Here is a 26,443-nt window from a genome sequence, read left to right as displayed (position 1 = left end):
GAAATGATATCAGGAAGGAAGGAAAGGATAGTTGAAGGAGGAAGGAGGGAAGGAAGGAGTCACTCAAGGAGGAAGAGGAAATGAGGATAGTACAGGACAGAGGAAATTGTAGAAGGCCTTCATTCAAAAATGCATTCAGCAATTACATCCATCGTCCTGTAGAGGGCAGTAGAGGTCAGACTTACCAGTGGAAGCATTTTGTTCTTGTCCCCTTTCGGCTGCAATAGCAATAGAAAAAGGATGTCAATACCAGAAATGAGAAGAAAAGACATGACAGTAGAATCTCAAAAGCCTTTTCTCAGCTCCTCGGTTCTCCACTTTTCTGAGAGGATTTGAGGGTTCTCCGGTAAAGATTTCTGTCAATACTTGCTCAATATGGGATAACTATACTCAATATTTTATGTCAACATTCAATATCTATATTTGAGCATTTATACGTTTTTTTTTGTTTTTTTATTCACGAACGGCACGCAACGCACGGATGGATATAGGCAGAGTAGGCGGCGCCTCTCACCAGTCTCGAGCTGATTGGCTGAGAAGGCAGAGGGGCCGCCACCAATAGGAGTGAGGCCGAGGAGGAGGAAGAGCAGGAAGGAAGAGGAGGAGGAGGAGGGAGGAACCCACAGCGGACCACCTCCCCATCCTGCTGGGAGGCCCCGGGCACCGCCAGCCCGGGCCCCCCCAGCGCAGGGCCCAGCCTGAGGACCAGGGGGACGTGCTGCTGGTGGCCCACAACCAACGACTCATCACTGCCTGATGACTGACGGATTACAATTAAATAAATAGAAAATAATAAAACCAACAAAAACAAATCATAGAGTAAAAGAAAAAGAAAAAGAAACAGACAGGAGACACGACACCCGTTAGGCTTTGACATAGTCTCGGGCTCCCAGACAATTGGAGATCTCCGCCTACCAATCGTCTGGAAACTTCTTGTGAAAAATAGTGGTTTAAACGCCAGCAAGAAGCACCGCTAACAAACCTAACGCCCCTTTGTCAAGGACATGCTTTTTTGTATGATTTGTATTTGATTTAATTTAATTTGATTGAATAGGGACAATGCAAGTTAACTTCCAATACAAAGCATGAGACAGAGTTTAGAGCTTTTCCTCATTTTCAACTCTTGTCCAAAGTCACTTCCTTGCTGGAAATGATGCTGTCGATGCTCTCTGCTAATATTGCATGTAGGGCTGCCCTAAACATTACATTACATTACATGTAATGCCCTAAACATTACATTACATGTAATGTAATGTAGGGCTGCCCTAAACATTACATGTAATGTAATGTAATGTAGGGCTGCCCTAAACATTACATTACATTTAATGTAATGTAATGTAGGGCTGCCCTAAACATTACATTACATTTAATGTAATGTATGTAGGGCTGCCCTAAACATTACATTACATTTAATGTAATGTATGTAGGGCTGCCCTAAACATTACATTACATTTAATGTAATGTATGTAGGGCTGCCCTAAACATTACATTACATTACATGTAATGGAATGGAATGTATGTAGGGCTGCCCTAAACATTACATTACATGTAATGTATGTAGGGCTGCCCTAAACATTACATTACATTTAATGTAATGTATGTAGGGCTGCCCTAAACATTACATTACATGTAATGTATGTAGGGCTGCCCTAAACATTACATTACATTTAATGTAATGTATGTAGGGCTGCCCTAAACATTACATTACATGCGATGTTTAGGGCAGCCCTACATACATGTAATGTAATGTATGTAGGGCTGCCCTAAACACTTTGGCTTCTGGGAGAAAGTTGTCAGTCTCTAGTTGAGCGAAGCGGATAGACACTGACAACTGAGTCTAGCTTTGACACACAAGTTGGGTTTCCATCCACTTGTTTTTATGCAAATTTTCAATTTGCGCATAAAAAACCTGAGTGGAAACGCTGCAAAATGCGAGAAAAACACACACAAAATATCGCAAAAAAGTTTTCACGCTTGAGGAAGGTGGAAAAGTTGGGTGAATCGATAAAAGGAAAATGTGATAAATCAATGCAGTGGAAACATGAAGCGAATCTTCCCTCGTTTCTCCATTCAAAAAACCAGGCAGTTTCATGTTGCGCTGCACTACATAGGACTTGTAACGTAATAATGGTAAATAATACACTGCCGTTGTGTTTAAACAGAAGAAGACTGGGATCAATGTTAATGCGACGCACTTCTAGAATTGCTCCGGGGATTGTAACATTATGCTTGCAGTTGAAGAGTGGCACCTGGTAATACAGAAATTCCATCTTATGGTCTATGTAGATGTACCTTTGTAGATAATCAAGAAAGTTTAAATGAATAACGTAGATGTGTATAATAGAGCTCGACACTGCCTGCCTGCAAGACGACGCAGAGCCTATCCTATCTAGCAGCAGATGAGCAGAGTCTATCCTGTCTAGCAGCAGATCAGCAGAGTCTATCCTGTCTAGCAGCAGATCAGCAGTCTATCCTGTCTAGCAGCAGATCAGCAGAGTCTATCCTGTCTAGCAGCAGATCAGCAGAGTCTATCCTGTCTAGCAGCAGATCAGCAGAGTCTATCCTGTCTAGCAGCTGATCAGCAGAGTCTATCCTGTCTAGCAGCTGATCAGCAGAGTCTATCCTGTCTAGCAGCTGATCAGCAGAGTCTATCCTGTCTAGCAGCTGATCAGCAGAGTCTATCCTGTCTAGCAGCTGATCAGCAGGCAGACAGCCTCAAACACCAGGTGATTGACAGCTATAATTCTCATAATAGCAGCGGATGGAAACGCGCGTATTTTGCATTTTCTTTTGCAGACATTCTGAAAATTCGATAAAAATTTGTAATACCTTTGGATGGAAACCCAACTACTCTAAGCAAGTGTGTGTGTGTGTGTGTGTGTGTGAGTGTGAGTGTGAGTGTGTGCGTGCGCGTGAGTGCATGTGTGTGTGTGTGTGCGTGCGTGCGAGTGTGTGTGTGTGTGTGTGCGTGCGTGCGTGCGTGCGCGTGCATGTAAAAGTCAGAAGTGCCATACCTCTGGGTCGGTGATTCCTAGGATGCACTTTGGACACTCCCAACAGCTGGGCAAGTCTTTGTTGATGACCCCGTCCCCCTGCACCTAGACACACACAGAACAGGACAATATGACCCCGTCCCCCTGCACCTAGACACACACAGAACAGGACAAGGATGGCTCAAATGGAAGAGAAGTAAATGAGACAGAAAGCCTTCAGATGTAACAGCAGGTTAAGAGGTGAAACATTTCTCACAAAGTGAGAAGAGATCGTTGCCGCCCACTCCACGGAGTTGAGTTTGGGTGCTTCTGGTCTGGCAGCGTCATATGCAAATGCCTCCGTTTCACCAGCGATTCACCAATCAGCGCCGAGGGGGACTAACAATTAGCCAATCAGTGTCAAGCAACAGCCCAACGGGCGGGACTAAGCCGTTTTCAAGCGGTTGTGTGCCGAGCAGTAACGTCAATAACAAGAGCTGCGGCTGCTAATATACAGATCCTTTCCAAAAAATAGAGAATGTGAAAAAATGAGAATATCATGGCAATAACATGGATGACCGTGGGCTTCAGCGGATTGTCAAGCAAAGACGATTCCAAAATTTGGCGGAGATTCAGAGGGAGTGGACTGAGACTGAAGTCAGTCATAACTGAGAATTAACTGCTGATTTTCTTCACACTATAATAATTTCTTGAAATACTGTTTTGGGGGGTTTTCTGGAGCTGTAGGCCAAAACTATGAAAGATGAAACAAATAAAGGCTAGAAATATTTCACTTTGTGTGTAATGAATCTATAATCTATGAAAGTTTCACTTTTTGAAAGGAATTGTGGGGGAAAACTAACTTGTTTTGATATTAATTTTTTTTGGAAAGCATCTGTATTTGCCTAGGCGGGCGGTGTCTGCGGATCCGTTAGTCATGATTTTGCTTCACGTTTTGTGACGTCTTCCCCCCGGGCCGAACGATACCACGCGGCCCGGGCCCAGGCTGTTACGTGCTTTTAGGTCTGGCTGTTATGTGCTTTTAGGTCTGGCTTCAAGGACCTTGTGCGAGTGAGTGAGTGAGTGAGTGAGTGAGTGAGTGTGTGCGTGTATGCGTGTCTTACCGTGAGGCAGGCAGGGTGGATGATCTGGGCACAGTTGGAGCACTCCATCAGAGTGAGGGAGGGGTCTCCGCTCTCCTCCTGGTTGGGCTCCTGACACACCTCACACACCGCTGAGAGAGGCAGGCCGGGCTGGGAGGCAGAGAGAGGCGGGGGGGGGGGGGGGGTTAGAAGTTAGAAAGTTAGAAAGCATCCAACCTAGGGCTGTGACAATGACCACATCACAGTGACATCACCGCACATTCAAGCTCATTACCCTTATCACCATGATATCTATATATACACAGTAAAACTTCCAATAAGGGGCCCGGGCGTTTATTATGCTAAATCGTGTTTGACCCCAGGCATTTAAAGGAGACCAGGCGGCAATTGGAGTCAGGCGGTTATTTCTTTATTGTACAAAACTGACCCAGGCGATTATTATTTTTTGTACAGATTTCCTGGTCAGCAGTATCAAAATGCTCATAATATGGTAAATATACCCCCCTACTTGCACAACTCCACTACTTCCTGAAATGAGTAGAGCATCTTGGTTTCCTGTCCTACACTATTGGATGAACTGATTAATGTCAGGTGTGCCTGACTGCTGCGGTCACAACAACAGTGATCAGGCACACCTGACATTAATCAGTTCATCCAATAGTGTAGGACAGGAAACCAAGATGCCCTACTCATTTCAGGAAGTAATGGAGTTGTGCAAGTAGTCTATTGGGATCACTGAAAAAAAAATCTAATAACCGCCCCCGGCTGTTATTGGAAGACCGGCGCTTATGTGCAAAATTGAGTTTGACCCCAGGCGTTTATTGGAGACCCGGCGGCAATTGGGGACCAGGCCCTTACTGGAAGTTTTACGGTATCTATATATATATATATCTATATATCTATATATAGATATATATATATGGGGGGCACCTAATGTCCCACAATATGATAATATGATGATATTACCACATTTTAAAAGATCGATACTTGGCGTCCGTGTATCGAAACAATATTTCCATGCAAAATATTGCGATACTATGCTGTATTGATTTCCCCCCCACCCCTATTAGTTATCATCATTGACTGTCTTCCATCCTATGTTCAACAGGGCTTTTGGAGACTTCTATGTTCAACCGGGCTTTTGGAGACTTGTCTCTCAGTCTCAGACTCCTCCCACAAACTGAACCACAGCAGCAGGAGTCACATTGAGATTGCTGACAGAAAATAGTGTGGTCTGTACATGTTTTTAAATAACTTAACTGTAAATTCCCTGCACATTTAATGCCTATTTAACTTAGCCTGTAAATTTCATGTACATTCAATGTAAATTCATATTTATCATCCACAGAACACTTCACCACTCATGTACATATTGTATATATTGACTCGATTTGATTTGATTGCAACTTTGTGATTGTCTTTAGTTATCTTCCTACTTCTTATCCCTGTATATTGATGTGACCGCTACGCTGCATACAGACACTAAGACAAATTCCTCTTATGTAACTTGCATATGGTGGCAATAAAAGTGATTCTGATTCTGAAATAGCATAAATGACAGTAAAGTCCAAGATAAAAAGGCCATCATTATTTTGGGGGAAAAGGGACAGTTTCCCACAGAGATGTGCAGATTGCAGTCATATCGACGGCACCAAGGGGAATGTGTATCATGAGAAAAGGAGCTCAAAATAACAAAAGACGTGCCAAGTTGTGCCATTGTACAGTTTGTCCAGTAGATGGCAGTGAGAGTAGTACAATAAGTCACAGTATTGATTTTCTTTTCAGCTTCTTTTTCACCTCAGTGAAGGCATCCATCTTGCTCCTTTCCTCTCCTCCAACTCGCCGCCGGGCGCTCTTCGACAGAGGTCGGGGCCGTCTTTCTCTCTGTCAGCAGGATTACACAAAACTACGGGTCGGATTTTGGTGAAGCTTGGTGGAAAGGTGGAAAGGTGGAGCACGGGCCAAGGAAGAAGCCCTTACGTTTTGGAGCAGATCCGACTCAAGCCTCACGAACAAGCATTTGGCCGTGGCGGGGGTCTGCGCTAAAAGGTTTACCCGGAAGGGGATTTTCACTCTTGTGACTGTCCCATCCAACTCCCACAAAAATACTCCCGTCCCGTTCCAATCCCGGGCCAGAGTTGAAAAAAAGTCCTGTCATATTCCAATCCCGGAGGAATGCCTCCCATTCCCGTTTATAATCATACTAGAACTGCATATTTATATAGAATAAAAACTGACTTTTCACACTCCCGCTGACTTTTTTTCCTGTCCTGTTATGAATAGTGACTCCCATCCCGGGAATCCCGAAAAAATCTCAGGCTCTAGTCTGCGCTCCGAGCATAACCAAGTCTCACACAAGTTACACAGCTCTTCCATGTGTTTCTCCTGTGATCAGCGCTGATCACAGGTCTTCTCTGATCCACTCGGGTATTAAAGACACAGTATCGATCAGCGCTGATCACAGGTCTTCTCTGATCCACTCAGGTATTAAAGACCCAGTATTGCAAAGGCACAGTTCACATGGTAACATTTAATTACCGAAAGCAGACTCTCCCCGCATCTTTAGTATTCCTGGTCAGTATACTGCGGGGAGAGGTTGCTTCATCACCGTGGTAAGGAAAAATCCATACCATCACAGCCCTAATACACACCCCTGAGGCAGGCCTGGCAAGGAGCGTAGGAGGTATAAGAAAGGGCTTAGACTAGGGCTGTGCGATTTTGCCTAAAACTAAAATTGACGATTTTTTCTCTCAAAACTCGATTTTCGATTTCGATTTCGATTTATTATACTATTATACTTCTCTAAACATTTGTTGCCCTGCAGAGCTCTTTTCCCCCCTTTTTTCCATAATTGACAATTTACGCTTTTACTCTGAAGGTAGAACAACTCAACTTCCTGTTTTAGCTTGCCGCTGCTATGCTTAACTTCCTGGCTGTTGCTTGCTAACTTGACACTGGTGGATTTGCGTGTTCCTCCGTGAGATAATTATATTAGTGTCTAAGCGACCACCCGTGCTCGGAGTTATATCTGTACTAGAATAACACAAAGTCACAACAGGAATGCGTGGAACTGCGATAGCAGTTAGGGGGAAATTCAGACACACAGGGACAGGTGAGTCAGCTGAGGCAGCCATGAATACAGCCAATCTATCAGTACTCGGTGGCCTCACGTGTTGTTTTGTTATTATGTGAACTGGCAACGTTTCATCGTCCGGTGATAATGTCTGTGTTCGTGTGCGCGCGTGAGTGTGTTGTGGCAATCGTTATCTTGTAGGCTACAGCCTGCAGTGCAACAAGCTGCTTTTTGGTCGGAGGTGTTGAAATAAGTCCATTGTGCTGCTGTTTTTAGTAGCCAGTATCACAGCCTCTAGAGAGACTTTACACAAGTAGCAACATGCGTACATGAGAGAGAGCCGCCCCGCGTAACGTACTTACCCTAGTTAAAGTGAAAATTAAAAAAAAAAAAAAAAAACGATTTTACGATTTTCATTTTTTTAACATCGTCCTAACTAATTAATTCGATTACGATTCAAAATCGATTAATCGCACAGCCCTAGCTTAGACCAGGACCGTATTACAGAAACCTATCTAAAGGAGAACTTCACCAAAAAACAACGCAGATTTATTTTGCATATAATCTCACACATATCCGCAAAATGTAAACAGTTTTGCAGGCATTCATTTAGCTTGACAGTTATTGAGAGTTCACCTGAGTAAAGTTGTGGACCAGTGATGTCACTCGTGCACAAATGACATCACTGGTCCACAACATAACTCAAATAAACTCTCAATAACTGTCAAGCTAAATTAATGCCTGAAAAACGGTTTAGTTTTCGGATATGCGTGTGCTCATGTGCAAAATAAATCTGCATTGTTTTTCAGCGAAGTTCTCCTTTAGATACGAAATGTCTCAGATAGGATTTTTCCTGGTTTCGTATTACAGAAGCAACATCCTAACTCACTTTAGGAATCATATGTTATCTTCCTAAATCCTATCTTATGTCTGGTTAGGAAATCTGAAATACTCAATCCAACATCGGTTCTCGACTTTTATGTCTGTTACCATAGCAACCGACACTACTTTTCTCAACTGGCCTTGTTGCTAACGGTTACTGTGAATAATAACCTACAATAGAGAGATCTCTTACACATAAAATCTGTGTTTGCCATATACGTAGCTTCAAAGAGAGACAGTTAAACTAACTGGAATGAACTAGAACTACTTAGTATATTGTGAATAAAGATGATGGGTACATTATTGTCATTGTCTGCACTGCTAACTTTGCTAGCTACTTTGATTGTCGTTACCCTGTGCTACCTAGCTGACATAAGGTTGACTTATTAACCTGTTAACATTCTTGAAGTTTCCTTGTCTGCTCAGATAGTTGCTGTTCAGCCTACAGTTATCCTAAAGTTAGGAGAGTATTTTTAGGATTTGGGGAAGTTAGGATGCTTCTGTAATACACTTTTCGTATCTTAAATTAGGATAGGAACATTGACTTAGGAACTGTTCATCTGTAATGGTTATTTTCCTAAATCAGGTCCTAACTCTAATTACCATGGTAACCAAACTAAAGCTATTTTCACACATGAACTCCGGATCAGGTCAGGGTTGCCCCCCACTGAGCCTGCCCCGGATGATACGTGAAGTGTACCCTTTCACACATGAGGCATGTTGCATTCTCACATGAGTAGCACCTCCGCAGAGTTTGTAAAGTAGAGAGGGGGCGGGCGGCGGGGGTGGGGGAATTTGGGCATGACCACACGAGTTGTGAAAACTAAAAATACATAATGGGCGTTAACTGCCTAACGTTCACGGCATATAATCGTTTGCGCATAACGTTAGTAATTAATTAAACAACCCTACAACTCACGCCCAGATGCATCGATTTCCTCGAGTCGCAAGCACTACAAACAAAACAGGTCTTTGCTATGTTCAGTCCTAAAATGCATCAAACCTACTAGAATTATACAGAATACAGGAAGCTATTCGTTTTTACCTTCAAAATAAAATAAATGTTGTATTACTTAGTAACAAAAAATCTGAATGTCGACTCACTACGGGTTAAAATTGACTTTTCGAAGGGAGCAGATATTCTTCCAGTTTATCTCCGTTCTGTATCTTTCGAAACACACACAAAAAAACATTACACGTGCATTTACTTTATTTATTGCGAAGGTTATACCCGGAAGTTTTCGTTTTATACTGCCTGACTTGACGCTACATGGAATTTGCGGTTCTGCCATTTGCCATTGAATCTTCACAAACGCTGTGTAAACGTTAAATCAAAGACATGAACGCAACCAGATCCAGATACACTACCTAGCGATGTCCAATACTGGGAAGCGGGACGACCCTCACGTCCAAAAATTCTTATTAAATGTGTGTGCTGTGCGAAGCTATACAGACATGAAATCGGATCAGAGCCATGAGCCTTTCAATCCAGCAACATGGCACAGTCGCACACGGAGCAGGTTTGAGGCGCTTCATTCGAAAAACTTTGCATGATGTTTTTTTGCTCGCTCATTCACATCGACTATTTATATAATAATAATCTGTCACGCTGGCTTTCTGTCTGTCCTCATGCACTCACGAGCTGACTACTTCACGGAGCTCTGGAGGGGGGGGGGGGGGGGGGACAATCCGCCCCTGTGTGTAGGGCAGGGGCTACACTTCCCTCCGGCTAGGATGAGGCTCGCGGGAGCGCGCATGAGCCTCGAAAATCTGTTCACACATGACAGCCAATACGGATGACCTCTAGATAACTCCTGAATTCCAGACATGTGTGAAAGCAGCTAAAGATAGGATTTGCAAGTTAGGAAGTTTCTGTAATATGGCCCCAGCTCCTCGTCAGTTTTAGCCAAGACCAAATGACGATGACCGTAACACAAAGACACACGTCAGGCAGACACACACACGTCAGGCAGACACACACATCAGGCAGACACACACGTCAGGCAGACACACACGTCAGGCAGACACACACGTGACTCACAGCCAGACACTGTCGCAGCACGCAGGTCTGTTTTAGCTTCCCAGGGCCTCCAAACTTCTTCATGTCTCTGCAGAAGTTACAGTCTCCACACTCTGTTCTCATACAGGCCTCACAGCGTTTACACCTGCAAAGGAGAGACAGACATGAGGAAAACAGAGTGTGAGTAATAATACCCCCCCCCCACACAATAAAGTCCTATAGACGGTTTTCACCAGAGCACAACCCCACAGCACTTCCTTTTTCTCAGCATTCGGCAAACTGCAGAAATATTCACTCGACATCGTTACTTTTGTTTTCACCGCTCAGCTGTATAGACGGTTTTCACGGAATGGTCAGTCCTGCACTTGAATGTTTTTTTTTCCGTTTATGTCCATAGCAAACACTGCAACAGGAAGTGAGCGGGGGTTCAATTTAGAATGTTTTTGTTGTCAAGTTAAAACAGTCTATAAAGCTGCATCAATCCCAGTAGAAATAGACAGAATCCAGGAGGCTAGGTGGTGTTACCTGACCCGGCGTCTCCTGAGCACAGACATGGAGGAGGCAGGTTTCTGGGGCCGGGGGACCACAGGGGTGGTGGCCAGTTTAGGCCGAGGAGGAGGTGGAGGTGGAGGAGGAGGCTGATACCATGATGGCTGAGGAGAGGAGTGAAACAACAAATCACAATGCTTTTTGGTGTCTATTTGATCGTTTTTCATAAAGCCTGTCTATTAACACATTCACTGCCAGCCATTTTTTTTTTTACTGTAGGTAGCTTCTGCCAAGCCGTTTTTTGAGGATTCTGGCTCATTTTACAAGAGCCGAGGATAATTTTCTGCTTGGACTTTGTGAACACGAAGTTCACAAAAGTACTAATAGAATGTGTGCTTTCTCTGTCTAAAAGAGTTAGTTTGTAGAGTTAGTAGTTATGTAGATATTAGCCGTTGAGTACAGCATGGTTTCAGTGTCTGAGACAGGAAGCTGAGATAATCGCAGTTTTGTGAAATTCAATCAAACAGGCAGAACAGTCACTTTAACTATTTATTTTTGGCATCAGTGAGAGATCAGACATCTGAACAATATAGTTCTGAACACCCTCTCCCTTAAACTCCTCCCTCCGTGGGCGTCAACTGTGAGGTCATCGACGATGTCACTGCAACTGTGAGGTCATCGATGATGTCACTGCAACTGTTATCTGAACTGTAATCCGGCTCGAGGGACCACTATGTAGGGAAGTTGTCGCTTCTACTTATTATGTGCTGTATTATTTCAATTGGAACTCGGCACAGGTTGATCAGAATCACACAGATGTCTTTAAGCTTTTATTGGGGCAATCCTGCTGAGGTAAGGCAGCCGATCAAGTACTCAGCCGTCGAACAACACACAACAGAACAGACTAAAACATTGCTTATTTATATCTTGGCATGTATGATATCACCGATGACATCACAACTGCACTTATGACATCATCGATGACCTCACAGTTGCAGTGACATCATCAATGACCTCACAGCTGCAGTGACATCACCGATGACGGTGGTCCAGGCCATGACACCGAATTGAATAGAAACGAAATTGTGGCAGACTTTGTGATATCAGCAAATACTGTATCGTCCAAAGAATCGATAGTATCATGAAACTTCCCGTTCCCACCCCTAGTTATTAGGATCATTGCTGACTGTATGATCAGTCCCACCCCTAGTTATTAGGATCATTGCTGACTGTAGGCTGCTTACCCTCTTTGGCCACGTGACAATTGGCTTTCCGTTGTAGGACAGCTTGGGAGTGTCACTGGCATGCTCCTTCAGTAGGGCCTGTATGGCAGGGGAGACGAGAGAGATGGGTTTAGTAGAGCCTGGTGTAGAGCTGCAACCACTAATAGATTCATAATTAAACGACTAATACTTTGAATTGCCTCTGTGTATGAAATGCGCTATACAAATAAACTTGACTTGACTAGATTAATCGATTAGTTGACTATTAAATTAATCTGCAACTATTTTGATAATCATTTAATGATTAAATGAAACCAGTGTTTCCCATACATAAAGGAATTTGTGGCGGGCCGCCACAATAATATTTGGACCGCCACAATAAGATGTTGACCAAAAAAAAAAAAAAAAAAAAAAAATTTTTTTTTTTACAGTGCACCTGAACGCAACATGCAAGATATCCGCTGAATAAGTGTCCAATAAACGTTCATGTCATTCTGGCCAATACTTCTGTTATAGCATTTCAGTCTGGAATATGGAATATCTTTCAATAATCTATGATTTAGCTGCTAAATTGTCAAATACCGCCATCTGCTCGCTACCCAGGCACTTATGTATGTACTTAACCCAACTAACTTAACCTAACTAACTATCAACACTAAGTGCACAACACACTAAGTGCACAACACTGTCAGCCTAAACTCCGGCTGACACCCCAAAAACCTACAATCCGCTACAGAAAAATGTATATTGTTTGTTTATTAACAGGCCCCTCGCCTTCTATCATTTCACAAAAGTGGCAAAGCAAGTTGAGTATCCCTGACCTATAGGGAGAAATTTAGTTTGTCATTGGAAACCCACAGCACAGTAATGATGACATGTTCTTCATAGATCTAGCCTTTTAATTTTGCTCTTAAGCTTTCTCAAAGTACACCAAATTCATGCATTTTACTTTAAAATGTTTAAAAAAATCTCGCGGGGGGGCATGCCAAAGCACCCCCCTAGCGGGTCTGCGGTCCCCCACCACAAATTCTCGAAATCCTGTGGGAAACACTGGAAACACGTTCTTAAAAAAATACTCAAAAACCGATTAATTTTTAATCGGTTGGAGTATTTTTTTAAGAACGTGTTTTTTTTTCTGATTCCAGATTTATTTTCTGGTTTCTTTACTCCTCTGTGACAGTCAACTGAAAATCTTTGGGTTGTGGACAAAATAAGACATTAGGGTCCTCTTGGGTTTTGGGAAACACTGATGGACCATTCTTTACCATTTTCTGACATTTGATAGATCAATATATTTTTTTATTAATCAAGAAAGTAATTGACAGATGAATTGATAATGAGTTGCAGCACTCACATACACCCTCGCAGCCCATCTCCTACCTTGATGTGTGTGAGCAGTGCAGGGGCGTTGTGTATCATCTCCTACCTTGATGTGTGTGAGCAGTGCAGGGGCGTTGTGTACCATCTCCTACCTTGATGTGTGTGAGCAGTGCAGGGGCGTTGTGTATCCCTGCTGGGACACACTTCTTGTTAGAAGGCAGAGCCTCCAGTTTGCCCAGCAGATTCCACAGCCCCTCCAGCTCCAAGGGAGTCAGATACACTAAACCCACGGGCTGATTAGACTGCTGGGCCCCATTCTCTTCATCATCATCATCATCCTCCTCCTCCTCCTCCTCCTCCTCCTCCTCCTGCTTCACACAGTCTTTGGCCAGTTCTGACTTTGATGGCTTCTTCAGACCTGGGGAAGGTGAGGGAGATGGAGAGAGGGCGGTATGTTGTGGGCAAACAAGAGGACAATATCTGTGAAAGGCTCTTTGTCTAAGATTTCACCAGAATTCTACTTTAAGATATTAAAAAATTACCTTAAGATATCTACTGGAATTAGCATGCTAACCAGGTAGGAGGTAGGAGGCTGGCTGCTATTAGTTTGCAGCATCTGGGGAAATCTTACACATTTGAACAGGAAAAGATTTGCTGGATAACATAATGCGGTTTTCTCTGCATGCGTGTTCATACCAATGCCAAGGGAGTGTTTCTGGAACTCGGGAGTGAGGTAGGAGGTGTTGGTGATGCTGAAGACGTAGCGCTCCAGCACGTACCAGCCCATCTCGTAGTAGAACGGGTAACGAAACTTCACAGGGACCTGCGAGGGGTCGCGGGGTGAAGAGGGGATTTATCACATCGACTATTTCTAAACAGACTGATTTGCTGTGTCTGTGTGTTAGGGCTGTCAAAGAATATTATATATTCGAATATATATTTCGAATATAAAAATGAAAAGAATATTCGAATATGAAAATGAATATTTGCAATTATTATTATTATATGAATAATATATATGATTTTGAGGACATTTTGACAGCCCTAGTGTGTGTGTGTGTGTGTGTGTGTGTGTGTGTGTGTGTGTGTGTGTACTAACCCGCGTGCGATCCTCTATATTTGAGATGCTGAGTTGTGTGGGAATGTTGAAGCTGTGAAGGAAGTTGCCTCCAAACACCAGAGTGTCCACAGGGGTGTAGACAGCATGGATCCAACCTGAACATATCCCACACGCACAAGAAATCCAAACAGTGGATTTGTAGTCTGCAGTGTGTTCCAGCTTGATATGGAACGTGCACTCCATCTGCAGCCTGCTAACACTCAGTCAAAGACGATACTCCAGATTTAGTCATATGCATTTCACATAACTCAGGACAACTGTTGCAAAAAAACGTATTCTGAAGGAATGAAAGTCCTCCTCTTCCCCCTCTTTTCAGGTGTGGCTGATGGACATGACCTCGGTTATACAGATGGAGAGACTCAGGTCCCTGAGAGCAAACTCGCTTAAAGGTTTCTCGACTATTTGGGACCCTTTTTTGGCCTACTTTGATGAGGTTAAGAAAGAATATTGTCTGAGGCTCTCCTGTCTGGTTTGTTGTGCACCCCATGCACAATATCTATTAGAGATAAAAGCACCTTATGCGGCTGGTAGCAACATCTTGTAATGTTGAACGTTGATGATGTATGTTTTCTTTTCTTTTCTTTCCTGTGTCTGAGCCTGTTTATGTATTATTATTGTTCTATAAAAATTGAAAATAATTATGCATTTCACATCCACACTGCATTAATTCTATATGTACGCCTCCAGTCAAAGGTTTGGACACACCTGATTGAATGCACTATGTTTTTCATTGTCTTAAAGCAGTGTTTCTCAAACAGTGGTCCTCGGACCACTGGTGGTCCGCGGGCGCCCCCTAGTGGTCCGCGAGTAGATTTATATTTTTTTCCTCTTTTTTTTACCTCCCACTATCCAATCAGAGAAATGTTTACATTTTCTGAGAAAGTCAAGGTCAGATCACGATGCCTTTAAAGGACTACCGTAAATTCCGGACTATAAGCCGCACCGGTGTATAAGCCTCACCTGCAAAGTTGACTATTTTTTTCTTATATAAGCCGCACCGGACTATAAGCCGCGGGTGTTTTAATGTTTTTTTTTATTTTTTTTTATTGTGTTTTAATGTTTAATTACCATATGTAAGGGTTCATGCACAGAGGGGATTGTTGGGAAAGAGATGGCTGTTTGAGGAAGCTCCCATTTATTAACATTTCAACAAAACAACATAACACAACACCACCTGTGTTGTTTTTTACAGTGCACACAGTGTCATACAGTGTGGTGAAAAGAGGGCAAGAGAGGAAATTAAAACTTATTATAGTTATATAGGATTTATAGTTAGAAAGAGTGCTAAAAAAAGAGAGATTTTTTTTTTTTTTTTGTGGAAAAATCCATAGATAAGCCGCACCGTTATATAAGCCGCAGGGGCCAAAAAAGGCCAAAAAACGGGAAAAAAGGTGCGGCTTATAGTCCGGAATTTACGGTATATGTATTTTTTGACCCCGAATCCAACGCCACCACCACGACTTACGGTTGCGGAAATACGTCCACTCTGCCTGCAGGGCTAGGAGAGAGACACAGTCAGAGTACAGCGGGTGGTTGGGAGTTCCAAGTTACTGACCAAACACTCTATTTCAGTAATTGCTATCAGAATATAGAGCCATTTAACACTTATTTGAACACAAGAACATCACTGAATGCAACTTGAAGATGGCAAAAGATAGCCTATTTGACTCAAACTTTCTTTGAACTTTGAATATATTTGAACTGAACAGGAGCAATAAATGTAAAAAATAATAATAATAATAAATGGACTAACTAAAATAAATTACATATATATTTTTTTTATATGGGTTATCCTGTTTTCATAATTGTGGGAAGCCAAAAATTAGATTAATTGTACTGCTATTTGTCATTTAATTAGCATGTAATTTCCAGTTGAAGTAGTAGGCCTATTGTTTTTGGGGATGTTTTGGGAGTTAGGTGGTCCCCGAGTTTTTGGTCCTTGGTCTGAAAAAGTTTGAGAAACACTGTCTTAAAGGGATGCACGATATATCGATCTGTTAAATAGGGCTGTCCCGACGCGTCGATGTCATCGACTACGTAATTGCGGCGATTTGCATAATGTGCGTCAATGCGCCGAAGTTAAGTGAAGCAAAGATCATTAATACAATAGACGTTTGGGACCGAACATGCGAATGGACTTTACCGCTATTACATGCTTACACCATAAACCGGGCCACTTTCACAAATCATAGTAAAACTTCTTGATTTTGACTACCGTAAATTCCGGACTATAAGGCGCGGCTTTTTCCCCGTTTTTTGGCCTTTTTTGGCCCCTGCGGCTTATATAACGGTGCGGCTTATCTATGGATTTTTTCAGCAAAAAAAAAAAAAAAAAAAAAAGAATTCTCTCTTCTTTAGCACTCTTTCTAACTATAAATCCACTTCTGTTTTAATTTCCTCTCTTGCCCTCTTTTCACCACACCGCGGACACTGTGTGCACTGTAAAAAAAAAACACAGGTGGTGTTGTGTTATGTTGTTTTGTTGAAATGTTAATAAATGGGAGCTTCCTCAAACAGCCATCTCTTTCCCGACAATCCCCTCTGTGCACGAACCCTTACATATGGTAATTAAACATTAAAACACAATAAAAAAATAAAAAAAATAAAAAAAACAACAACATTAAAACACCCGCGGCTTATAGTCCGGTGCGGCTTATATATGTAAAAAACAGTCAATTTTGCTGCTGCGGCTTATAGTCCGGTGCGGCTTATAGTGCGGAATTTACGGTACTAGTACATGCTCCTTGATATATCTGCCAAGTTTCACGATCATTGGACAAACAGGTGTGAAGTTATGGCCTTTTTTGTGTTAGGCCACGCCCATTTTGGGCGTTTATGGTGACCCCTTGGTCGAATTGTACAAAATTAGGCACACATGGTCTGTGATGATATCCAAACATCTCCCCCAAGTTTGTGATGATTCCTTAATTGAACATGAAGTGATGACAATTTAGCTAAAGGGGCCACGACCTCTCGAAGTGTTAATATCTCCGAAACGAAAGTAGATTTCAAAAATCCAAAAAAGCAAGTTGTAGAACTTGCTCCATAGATGCTACCTAGCAATTTTGGTAGGAATCGGTTAAACGTTCTAGGGGGAGATGTCAAAAATGTGTTTTCCAAACTTTTCAAAATATAAAAAAAAACATTCCAAATGGACCTAGAGGGTCCTTGAAGCAAATTTGTAGAGCAGGTTCACCTGAACATGTGGAAAAAAACTTGCTTTAAAATCGGACAAACGGCGTGGAAGTTATGGCCTTTAATGTAAAACCTTTAATTATAGCGCCACCTTCAGGACAATTCGAAAAATATTTCTGGACAGCCCTAGTTTGCGTGTGTGCGCCTGCGTGAATGGTTGCGTGCGTATGTGTGCGTGTACCTGAGGGTATTATAAAGGTAACACCCTGCTTCAGTTCGATCCTCTGGCAGTCAGAAACTCTGTCTCCCAGGAAGATGTCTCCCTGTTTCCCTGACAGCACCCAGCTCTCATACAGCTCCAGGTTCTGAGGGGTGGGCGGGATCAGCCAAAACACCTAACACATTTCAGGAACAAGCATGTCACCTTGTGGTAGGGGTGGGAATCACCAGTTACCCCACAATACGATATTATCACAATACTTAAAGTTATACTATACAACAATTTAATCAAAAAAACAAAATATACACACATAGAAAAGTTTCCCTATCAATCCCACAGGATTTTGAGTTGTTGTGGTGGGGCAGCCAAGACAATACTTAGGCTATAAGCACCAAAACAGGAGTTTGTCCGGCAGCCAAAAAAAAGAAATAACAATTTTGTCCTCCCAATTGTGATTTTTGTTATATATATATATATATATATATATACGGTATATATATATATATATATATACACACACACACACACACACACACACACACCTTCTAGTATATAAATTGGTTTTTACTTTATTTTCATTTCTTTTTTATTCTTACGATTTTTATCTATTATCTGTGTTTTTACTTTGTAATTAAATTGAAATTAATTTGTGTGGTTTCTGTTTTTATGTCTCGTTGAAGCACTTTATAAACTGTGCTGTAAAGTATCTTGCTAAAACAAGGGTGTTATTTTGTGTGTTTGCTTGTCCCCACCTTGCATCCTCTTAGTATGTGGTACCAGACAGAGGTTCCTCCAAAGTCGATGTGGAAGTCTGTGTAGCAGCCCTGCACACTCATCAGACAGTATCTAGAGAGACGGACAGCAGCCATGACACTCATCAGACAGTATCTAGAGCAGGGGTGCCCAATACGTCAATCGCGATCGACCGGTCGATCGCGAAGGTAGTGTGGTCGATCGCATGGCATTGAGGGGAGAAAAAAAAAAAAAAAAAAAAAAAATTTGTTTACTGTTTTTCCCGTTTCCACTGTTTTTCCACTGTTTTTCCACTGTTTTTCCACTGTTTTCCACTGTATACTCAGTGTATATATATATAAATAAATATGTTTGGTAGATCACTTTGACTTGGTCATTTTAAAAGTAGCTCCCAAGCTGAAAAAGTGTGGGCACCCCTGATCTAGAGAGACGCACAGCAGCCATGCTTGCATTCATTTACATTTACATTACGTCATTTGGCAGACGCTTTTATCCAAAGCGACTTACAGTAACACACTTTTTGTCAGCAATAGAGCAATCAACTATGGAGCACAGTCTATGACAACTACAAATCCTGAAGGAACAGTGGTACGAGTTTTAGTTTAGGGTTTTTTTTTTTTTTTTTTTTTTTTTTTTTTTTAATAATATTAAATAAAGAGAGAGAAAGAAGAGAGAGAAAGAAGTTAGATCAAGAAGGGCCCAGGTGGAGCCTGAAAAGGTGAGTCTTTAGTCTTTTCCGAAAGATCGGCAGTGATTCAGCAGTCCTGACCGAAGGTGGCAGCTCGTTCCACCATTGGGGTGCCAGGGAGGAGAAGAGTCGAGATCGGGATGAGCGACTTTTGAGCGCCCGTAGCGAAGGAGGAGCGAGGCGCCCTGCACTGGTAGAGGAGCGAAGGGAGCGGTGAGAGGTTTGGAACCTGACCATAGATTGCAGGTACAGGGGAGCTGACTGGTGTACTGCCCTGTAGGCCAGTACCAGTGTCTTGAATTTGATGCGAGCTGAGATGGGAAGCCAGTGGAGGTCCCGGAAGAGGGGAGTGACATGAGAGAATTTGGGTTGGTTGAATACCAGACGGGCTGCAGCGTTCTGAATGAGCTGAAGCGGTCGGATGTCGGTGGCAGGTAGGCCAGCCAGGAGCACGTTGCAGTAGTCCAGGCGAGAGACGATAAGTGACTGGACCAGGAGTTGAGTCGCTTCTCTTGTGAGGAAGGGACGGATTTTGCGGATGTTGTAGAGGGAGAACCTACAGGAGCGTGCTGTCGCAGCTATGTTGGCAGAGCAAGACAGCTGGTTGTCGAGGATCACCCCAAGGTTCTTAGCTGTTTGGGAGGGCAGTACAGTGGTGTTGTCGATGGAGATGGAGAGATCTGTGAGAGGACAGTCTTTCCCTGGGAGGAAGAGTAGCTCTGTCTTACCAAGGTTGAGCTTGAGGTGGTGGGCAGACATCCAGTCGCCAATGTCCTTGAGACATGCAGAGATGCGAGCCTCGATTTGAGTGTCGGAGGGGGGGAAGGAAAGGAAAAGTTGGGTGTCATCAGCATAGCAGTGATAAGAGAAGCCATGAGAAGAGATCACATAGGCAAGAGATCTGATATAGAGAAGAAAAAGTAAGGGGCCCAGGACTGAGCCCTGGGGGACACCAGTGGTAAGAGGGCAGGATCTGGAGACAGACCCTCTCCATAAGACCTGGTATGAGCGGTTCGAGAGATAGGAAGCAAACCAGGATAGTGCAGAACCTGAAATGCCAAGGTCAGACAGAGTGGAAAGAAGGATTTGGTGATTGACTGTATCGAAGGCAGCAGATAGGTCAAGGAGGACAAGGACAGAGGAGAGGGATGAGGCCTTAGCAGTGTGAAGGGCCTCTGTGACAGCAAGAAGAGCTGTCTCAGTGGAGTGCGAAGCCTTGAAACCGGACTGCAGAGGGTCCAAACGTCAAGTGAATCTCAGGTGAATTCTTGAAAAAGACTGAAGGTGATTATGATGATGTGGTGCATCATTGTGTCATCAGCTTACTTCTGTACTTTGGGGTACTGCATGTACTTACTTCTGTACTTTGGGGTACTGCATGTTACTTACTTCTGTACTTTGGGGTACTGCATGTCGGTGATGGAGTTGGTAGAGTCCCTCTGTCTTTCTTTCAGGTGACGGGGCCACATATTGTCCACCCAGTCAATCAGATCCACCTACACACACACACACACACACACACACACGTACGTCTTAGACAGGCTACTTTTCCCAGTAATGATTAGTATTATGTGAGAAACCTTGGAGTCTTATTTGACTTGGATCTCAACTTCGATCATCAAGTGGTTCAGTCCCGTTTCTTTCAACTGTGGATCGTTGCAAAAATCAAGTCCTTCCTCTCCCCCAGCGACCATCAGAAAGTCATCATCATGCTCATTTTCTCACGACTGGACTATTGCAATTCCCTCTACTCTGGTCTTCCTGATAAAACCATCTACCCCCTCCAGCGCATCCAAAATGCTGCTGCCAGGCTGGCCTCAGGGACCAGAATGAGGGACCACATCTCCCCAGTTCTTGTCTCTCTCCATTGGCTCCGAGTGAGGAAGAGAGTCATATTTAAGATGCTGATGTTTGTTGTCAAAGCCCTCAACGGTCTCGCCCCGGCCTACATTGAGGAACTCTTAGTCAAATCCGTCAGCTCCAGGTCCCTCAGATCAAATGTACCAACTGTGTCTGAAGGTCCCGCCGGCCAAACTGGTGACAAGGGGTTACCGGGCTTTCTCAGTGATGGCACCGACACTGTGGAATAAGCTCCCTTTGAACATCAAGTCTGCCAACACCTTACAGACTTTTAAGGCCTTGCTCAAAACCCACCTTTTCGCTCTAGATGATCACTGAGTTACTTTGCTGTTGTGTTGTGTGTCTGAGGTGTACTGATGTTCTCCGTCTGTCCATCTGCCTGGTTCCCTGTCTCCATTGTCCTGTCTATTCATTTCTTTTCTCTCTTTTTTTGCGCCCCGGACCGATGTAAAAGTTGGCTTGGGGGGGGCGCAATATAAATGAAAATATCATATCATATATCATATGATATGTATTACCATTTACATTTTGGTAATAACACTTTAGTCACCTATCACAGAATATGATTTCCTGTTCCTTGTTATTGTGCTTGCTGTTAGGCAAGCACAATCCTTATTGTTTCTCATACTTATTTGTATTTTTAAGTAGAAATATTTAAGTAGAAATATTCTAAGTAGAAATGCAACCTTTTGAGATTTTGATGGTGCAATTACAGTGCGAGAAATAATCACTTACACTTTCTTTCTACAATACCAAGGATAGCGAAAGTCAAACGAGTTCTTCTCGTTCATGTGTGTGTACATACTGTGGTGGGTCTCTTGACCAGGTTCTCCAGCTTGGTGTGACTGAACTCCAGGCTGATGACGTTGTAGAGCTTCTCTCTCTGAGGTGGAGGCGTCTCATAGTAGCGTCTCCACTGGGCCATGGACATCTCTGTCCCCTTCTGCGTGCTCACATCCATCACATCTACCATACGTCTGCTACCTGACGGGGGGGGGGAGGATATGCATTGATAAGAAGAAAGCCAGCTCTGTCGTTGGAGCCGAGGTGAGCAACCTGGAGGCGGTTGCAGAGGCAAGGACTAAGAGAAGGCTGCACGCCATCCTGGACTACCCCTCCATGCTGCAGAAACCCTGGTCGCAAGCTTGACACTCTGCTATTTTCATATTTGATGGTTGGTCTCTGGAAACTTACCAACATAGAGCTTCTCTGGAAACTTACCAACATAGAGCTTCTCTGGAAACTTACCAACATAGAGCTTCTCTGGAAACTTACCAACATAGAGCTTCTCTGGAAACTTACCAACATAGAGCTTCTCTGGAAACTTACCAACATAGAGCTTCTCTGGAAACTTACCAACATAGAGCTTCTCTGGAAACTTACCAACATAGAGCTTCTCTGGAAACTTACCAACATAGAGCTTGACGTCATTGACGCTGAAGTCATAATCTGGCATCCTGTGGAGCAACAAGAGAACAAGAAGGTTACAGCCGGTGACACAGCTTTGCTTTCTTTAACCACCTAGTCCATACATAGAAGCATGCGCGCAGTATGGACCAGTTAGTTCAAGAAGAGTTTCCTTCATTCTATAGTAGGATCATCATCCGAGGTATTAGGGGTGCACCGATCGATCGGCAAGCAATCTGTATCGGCCGATTTTGACCTCAAATATGCGATCGGCCATTTTTTTTATATATATAAAAATATATATAACTTTATATATATAACTTTCTTTGAGGAGTTTATATATCGGTGATCGGTAATCGGTGATCGGTCGGGCAGATATTTCCCATAGGCGATCGGCAATCGGTGATCGGTGGCAAAAAACGTGAGTGGTATAAATCCAACAGGTAAAAATGCATTGGAAAAAACTTAATACATGGCCTTCAAGGGGAAATTCAACCAACTTTTTGGAGGAAGATGATGTGAAAGAGTGAAAGATAAAGACGGGAAAGTAGATGGAGATGAAAGAGAAGGAGAGGAACAGAGCAGAGGGAGATGAAGAGGAGGCCTACTTGATTCCCAGTCCATCAGGCTTCTCAAAGATGATGGGGTCCCGCAGTCCTCCTCTCTGGACGTACTCATATGTCAGCTCTGAAAACACCACCACAGCAACCATCAAAAGTGGCCTGGACATTTTCCAAGATGTCACCAGCTACGTTTCCATCCAATTATCAAGCAAACCGTTATGAAACTCTTGAAAGTGTCACAAAACATAAAAGGGTGGCTACTGTCTTTCAACTGAAAACTCTCTGTGCCCATCATTACACACAGAAAACACACACAATTGTTCTGATGAACAGCTTTTTGCACAAAAACAGGGAAACACTGCACACTATGGCTGAAGCTTTCTGCACTATTAGTAACTTTAGCTAGGTTTCGGTTGAACTACCTTTCCCCTCCATGCGCACGATGCGGTCCGAGCTGAACCTCTGACTGCGAACTTTCTCCTGTAGATCGAACATCCTCCTCCCGTCAATCTCCTCATCCGAGATGCCGTCGTCATGGTAACGTCGCCTGGTACCCGCCCGCTTGGGGGTGGGAACAGAAGGGGACAGAAGTGGTGAAGACAGGGCAGGTGGTTACAAAATAAAATATGACCAGCAGATGAGGAATTTATGAAAGAGAGAGGAGATATAGTGCAGAAAGAAGAGATGTGTGTCACATTTTATACATTATTAGTCAACTGGACTGGAGGCAAAGCAGTAAGATTCAACTAAAGATGAATGGAAAGCACTATACTATACTACTCTTCAAATATCAACAAGAGTGAAGTTTACACATATTTGGGTTAGCCACTAGTTAGGCATGATAGAAGGACTACTGATGTACATGACTGCACTGAGTTTGCCCCGACGCATTAAATTAGAATTTTTTAACAATATTTCAAAATGGGCTAATTTTACTGTTTTACTGTGTGGCCGTGGGCTGTAAAAAGGCTGTTTTTTTTCCAAATATCAACAAGAGTGAATTTTACATTTGATTTAGAGTGCAGTTTGCCATGGGTATTTATTCAATTTGTGTGACATCACTTCAGTTTGTGCATTTTATCGATTTTGAATGACAGCTTTTTATTTTGAAAAATCCTTACGGCCTCTCTGTGTATCTCTCTTGCCTGATGGGAATAACGGCTCTTTGAAGGGAGCCAGATCTTATGGCTCCGTTCCTTTCTGGGAGCCGTTCAAAATAGCGGCTCCTCGTTCATTTTTTTTAAGGGTGTAGCGTCTCCCGTTTTGATATTAAGCTGAGTCCGCCCATCCAGGCCAGTTACAGCCTGCTCTGGTAGAAATTTAACGAATGCACCTATCCTCCCTGCTCATACCCCTGCTGCGGACTTCAGCAGAGGGAGGGAGGGTTCTACCCTCTGTGTGTGTGTGTGGTGGGGAGCGCAGGCAGTGAAATTTGGGCACAACGATCAAATGAACGGCTCTCAAGAAGGACTCGGTTCCCTTCGTTCGTACCAAAGAGCCGTTCAATAGATTCGGATCGTTCGCGAACGTCACATCACCCCCTGATCAAGTAAATGGATGGCGGCAGCAGCTCCCAACAGCTCCCCCGTGTCATTCTTTCACCATAATAACAACGATATATAAAGAACCCAAAACGCTCGGTTACAATAATGATAGACGAAAAATCCCCACAACAAATGTGACCAAATGCACATGATGTCACTTACCAGCCTTTTGCTGAATCGGGGCTTGGACTGATCCATGAGTGGTTTAGGGGTCTGCGCGTTACGACGCTGCATCACTCTTGTAATATTGAGTCATACACACCGAGTTACAGCAGGTAGAAACCCCCACAGCGACACCCACATGTCACCAGAATTGGCATACAAAATCACATCCAAACGCTTGTAAATAGACGCTGTTTGTTCAGTGGCTTCACCGGCGCTAGCGTTACGTTCAAACGTTACAAAACGTCCAAGTAGTGGCGAGTTGTTTGGCTTTTGGAAAACGTTTCGCTCATATCGATACTAAACAACTCCACACAACTTGACCGCGTATTAAAATAATATAGACTAAATACAGACAGCACTGCAGTCCTGGAGGAAAACAGCGCACAGCGTTTACTGTTGTTCGTTGTAAAAACTGGAGTCAATGCAGTATCCTAATCGCCGCCATTTTCCATCCCATCACAAAACACCACTAGATCCCGCCCACAAACGTGAAATGGGTCAATCACGAACAAGCCGGCGAGACACTCATTGGTCTAGAGCCATGCCACTCAAAGGGGATATTTGTAAGCCCTGATTGGACAAGAACAGCCAATAGAGAAACAAAGGAACTGGTGAACTACCAATCACGCCACATTTCCAAAGTAAGCTTACCTCAATATTGGTTAGAATATCCCCAAAAGCCTAATTATTGGACAAAACACGCCATCGGGCATGAGAGGCAGCCAATCAAACGATAGAACACCGCACTGACACCGCCCATATCGATACAACTAGTCATTACCCGGAGATAACCTGCAAATGAGCTCAAAATAAGACGTTGGTTTTGTACTTACCACCATGTCGAAGCAGGGCAGGGTATTTAAAAGCGCCTGTGATAATCCGAGCTGTGTGACGTCATTCACTGTCCGTGTTTGGCCTCCTGAACGCTCGCATCGCAAGGACACGTTTTCCAGCTTTCTCCTCAACGAGGAAGTGGCTGCGCCTCTATATAATGGGAGTGTCTTCTCATCGAACTCCTGTCTATTGGCTAGAAAAGGCTGAAGGGCTGTTGTGATTGGTGGCAGGGACCTGTCTGTCAAAGACGCGCCGACAGAGGACGGCGAGAGGAACATGCCAAAATGTGACGAGAACAGCGAACAAGGCCAACAAGTGCCTACCATGGATGTATTAAAAGAGGTGCCTACATGGTCAACCTGACAATAGAATAGAATAGAATAGAATAGAATAGAATAGAATAGAATAGAATAGCAAATAGTACGGTGGCACTGGGGCCCCTGGGGTAGAGGGGCTGATTCATTGATTGATTGATTGATTGATTGATTGATTGATTGATTTTATTTTGCATAAAGAATAACAAAATCCAAGGAATGACATGAAAAAGTGTAAACACTTATTTCCATCAAAAAGTGTACTTATTTCCATCATGGTCCCCATGGAGAGCTAGTCAAGTCAAGTAAAGTCAAGTTTATTTATATAGCCCTAATTCACAAGCATGTCTCAGAGGGCTTCACAGAAAGTATGTCTAGCTAATTCTAGCTGACACAACAGTAGCAAGAATATACAGAATAAAGTTAACATTTGAACAATTGATGGAGAAATATAGAAAAATAGCTCTCCAACAATGTAGGCTACTGGGCAGAAAACGGGCTCTTCCCAATGACAAATTGCCAGGCCAAAAATATACCTGTGTTCAAATAAGAACACACATTAGATCTATAGTGGTGCCATTTGCTAGGCAATACCCTCAAAAGACAAAGCCATCTCTGTCATAATTTAGTTTTCTTTTCTTTTCTTGCAAAAATCTATAACAAAATTACATTATTCAAAATAAAAGCAATATTCATCAACATAAAGTCAGCAGTCATTTCAGGACCACAGTGAAGTAGACGTCCTCTGCTCTCAGGTG

General features: G+C 43.2%; 1 protein-coding gene across 2 annotated transcripts in view; it reads right to left on the bottom strand.

The window, feature by feature from the left end:
• The window catches only part of kdm2aa (lysine (K)-specific demethylase 2Aa), a 40,000-nt gene extending 14,512 nt beyond the window's left edge, over positions 1–25,488 (bottom strand). The window contains exons 1-18 of one of the 2 annotated variants that reach the window (XM_083656085.1): positions 25,371–25,488; positions 23,251–23,389; positions 22,874–22,952; positions 22,269–22,315; positions 21,664–21,842; positions 20,388–20,494; positions 18,310–18,403; positions 17,579–17,732; positions 14,182–14,297; positions 13,779–13,905; positions 13,235–13,500; positions 11,784–11,861; positions 10,576–10,703; positions 10,072–10,195; positions 5,873–5,959; positions 4,097–4,225; positions 3,015–3,098; positions 186–218 (exon numbers count right to left, since the gene is read on the bottom strand). In XM_083656085.1, the coding sequence (XP_083512211.1) occupies positions 186–218; positions 3,015–3,098; positions 4,097–4,225; positions 5,873–5,959; positions 10,072–10,195; positions 10,576–10,703; positions 11,784–11,861; positions 13,235–13,500; positions 13,779–13,905; positions 14,182–14,297; positions 17,579–17,732; positions 18,310–18,403; positions 20,388–20,494; positions 21,664–21,842; positions 22,269–22,315; positions 22,874–22,952; positions 23,251–23,389; positions 25,371–25,376 (1,977 nt within the window). In that variant the 5' untranslated portion in view covers positions 25,377–25,488. The remainder of the gene's footprint in view (positions 1–185; positions 219–3,014; positions 3,099–4,096; positions 4,226–5,872; positions 5,960–10,071; positions 10,196–10,575; positions 10,704–11,783; positions 11,862–13,234; positions 13,501–13,778; positions 13,906–14,181; positions 14,298–17,578; positions 17,733–18,309; positions 18,404–20,387; positions 20,495–21,663; positions 21,843–22,268; positions 22,316–22,873; positions 22,953–23,250; positions 23,390–25,370) is intronic. The other variant, XM_083656086.1, reaches the window with a different exon arrangement.
• Positions 25,489–26,443: the final 955 nt, after the last annotated feature.

The sequence above is a fragment of the Poromitra crassiceps genome (assembly GCF_964638095.1).
Source record: "Poromitra crassiceps genome assembly, chromosome: 19".
NCBI lineage: Eukaryota > Metazoa > Chordata > Actinopteri > Beryciformes > Melamphaidae > Poromitra > Poromitra crassiceps.
This window is presented reverse-complemented; position numbering and strand designations above follow the sequence as displayed.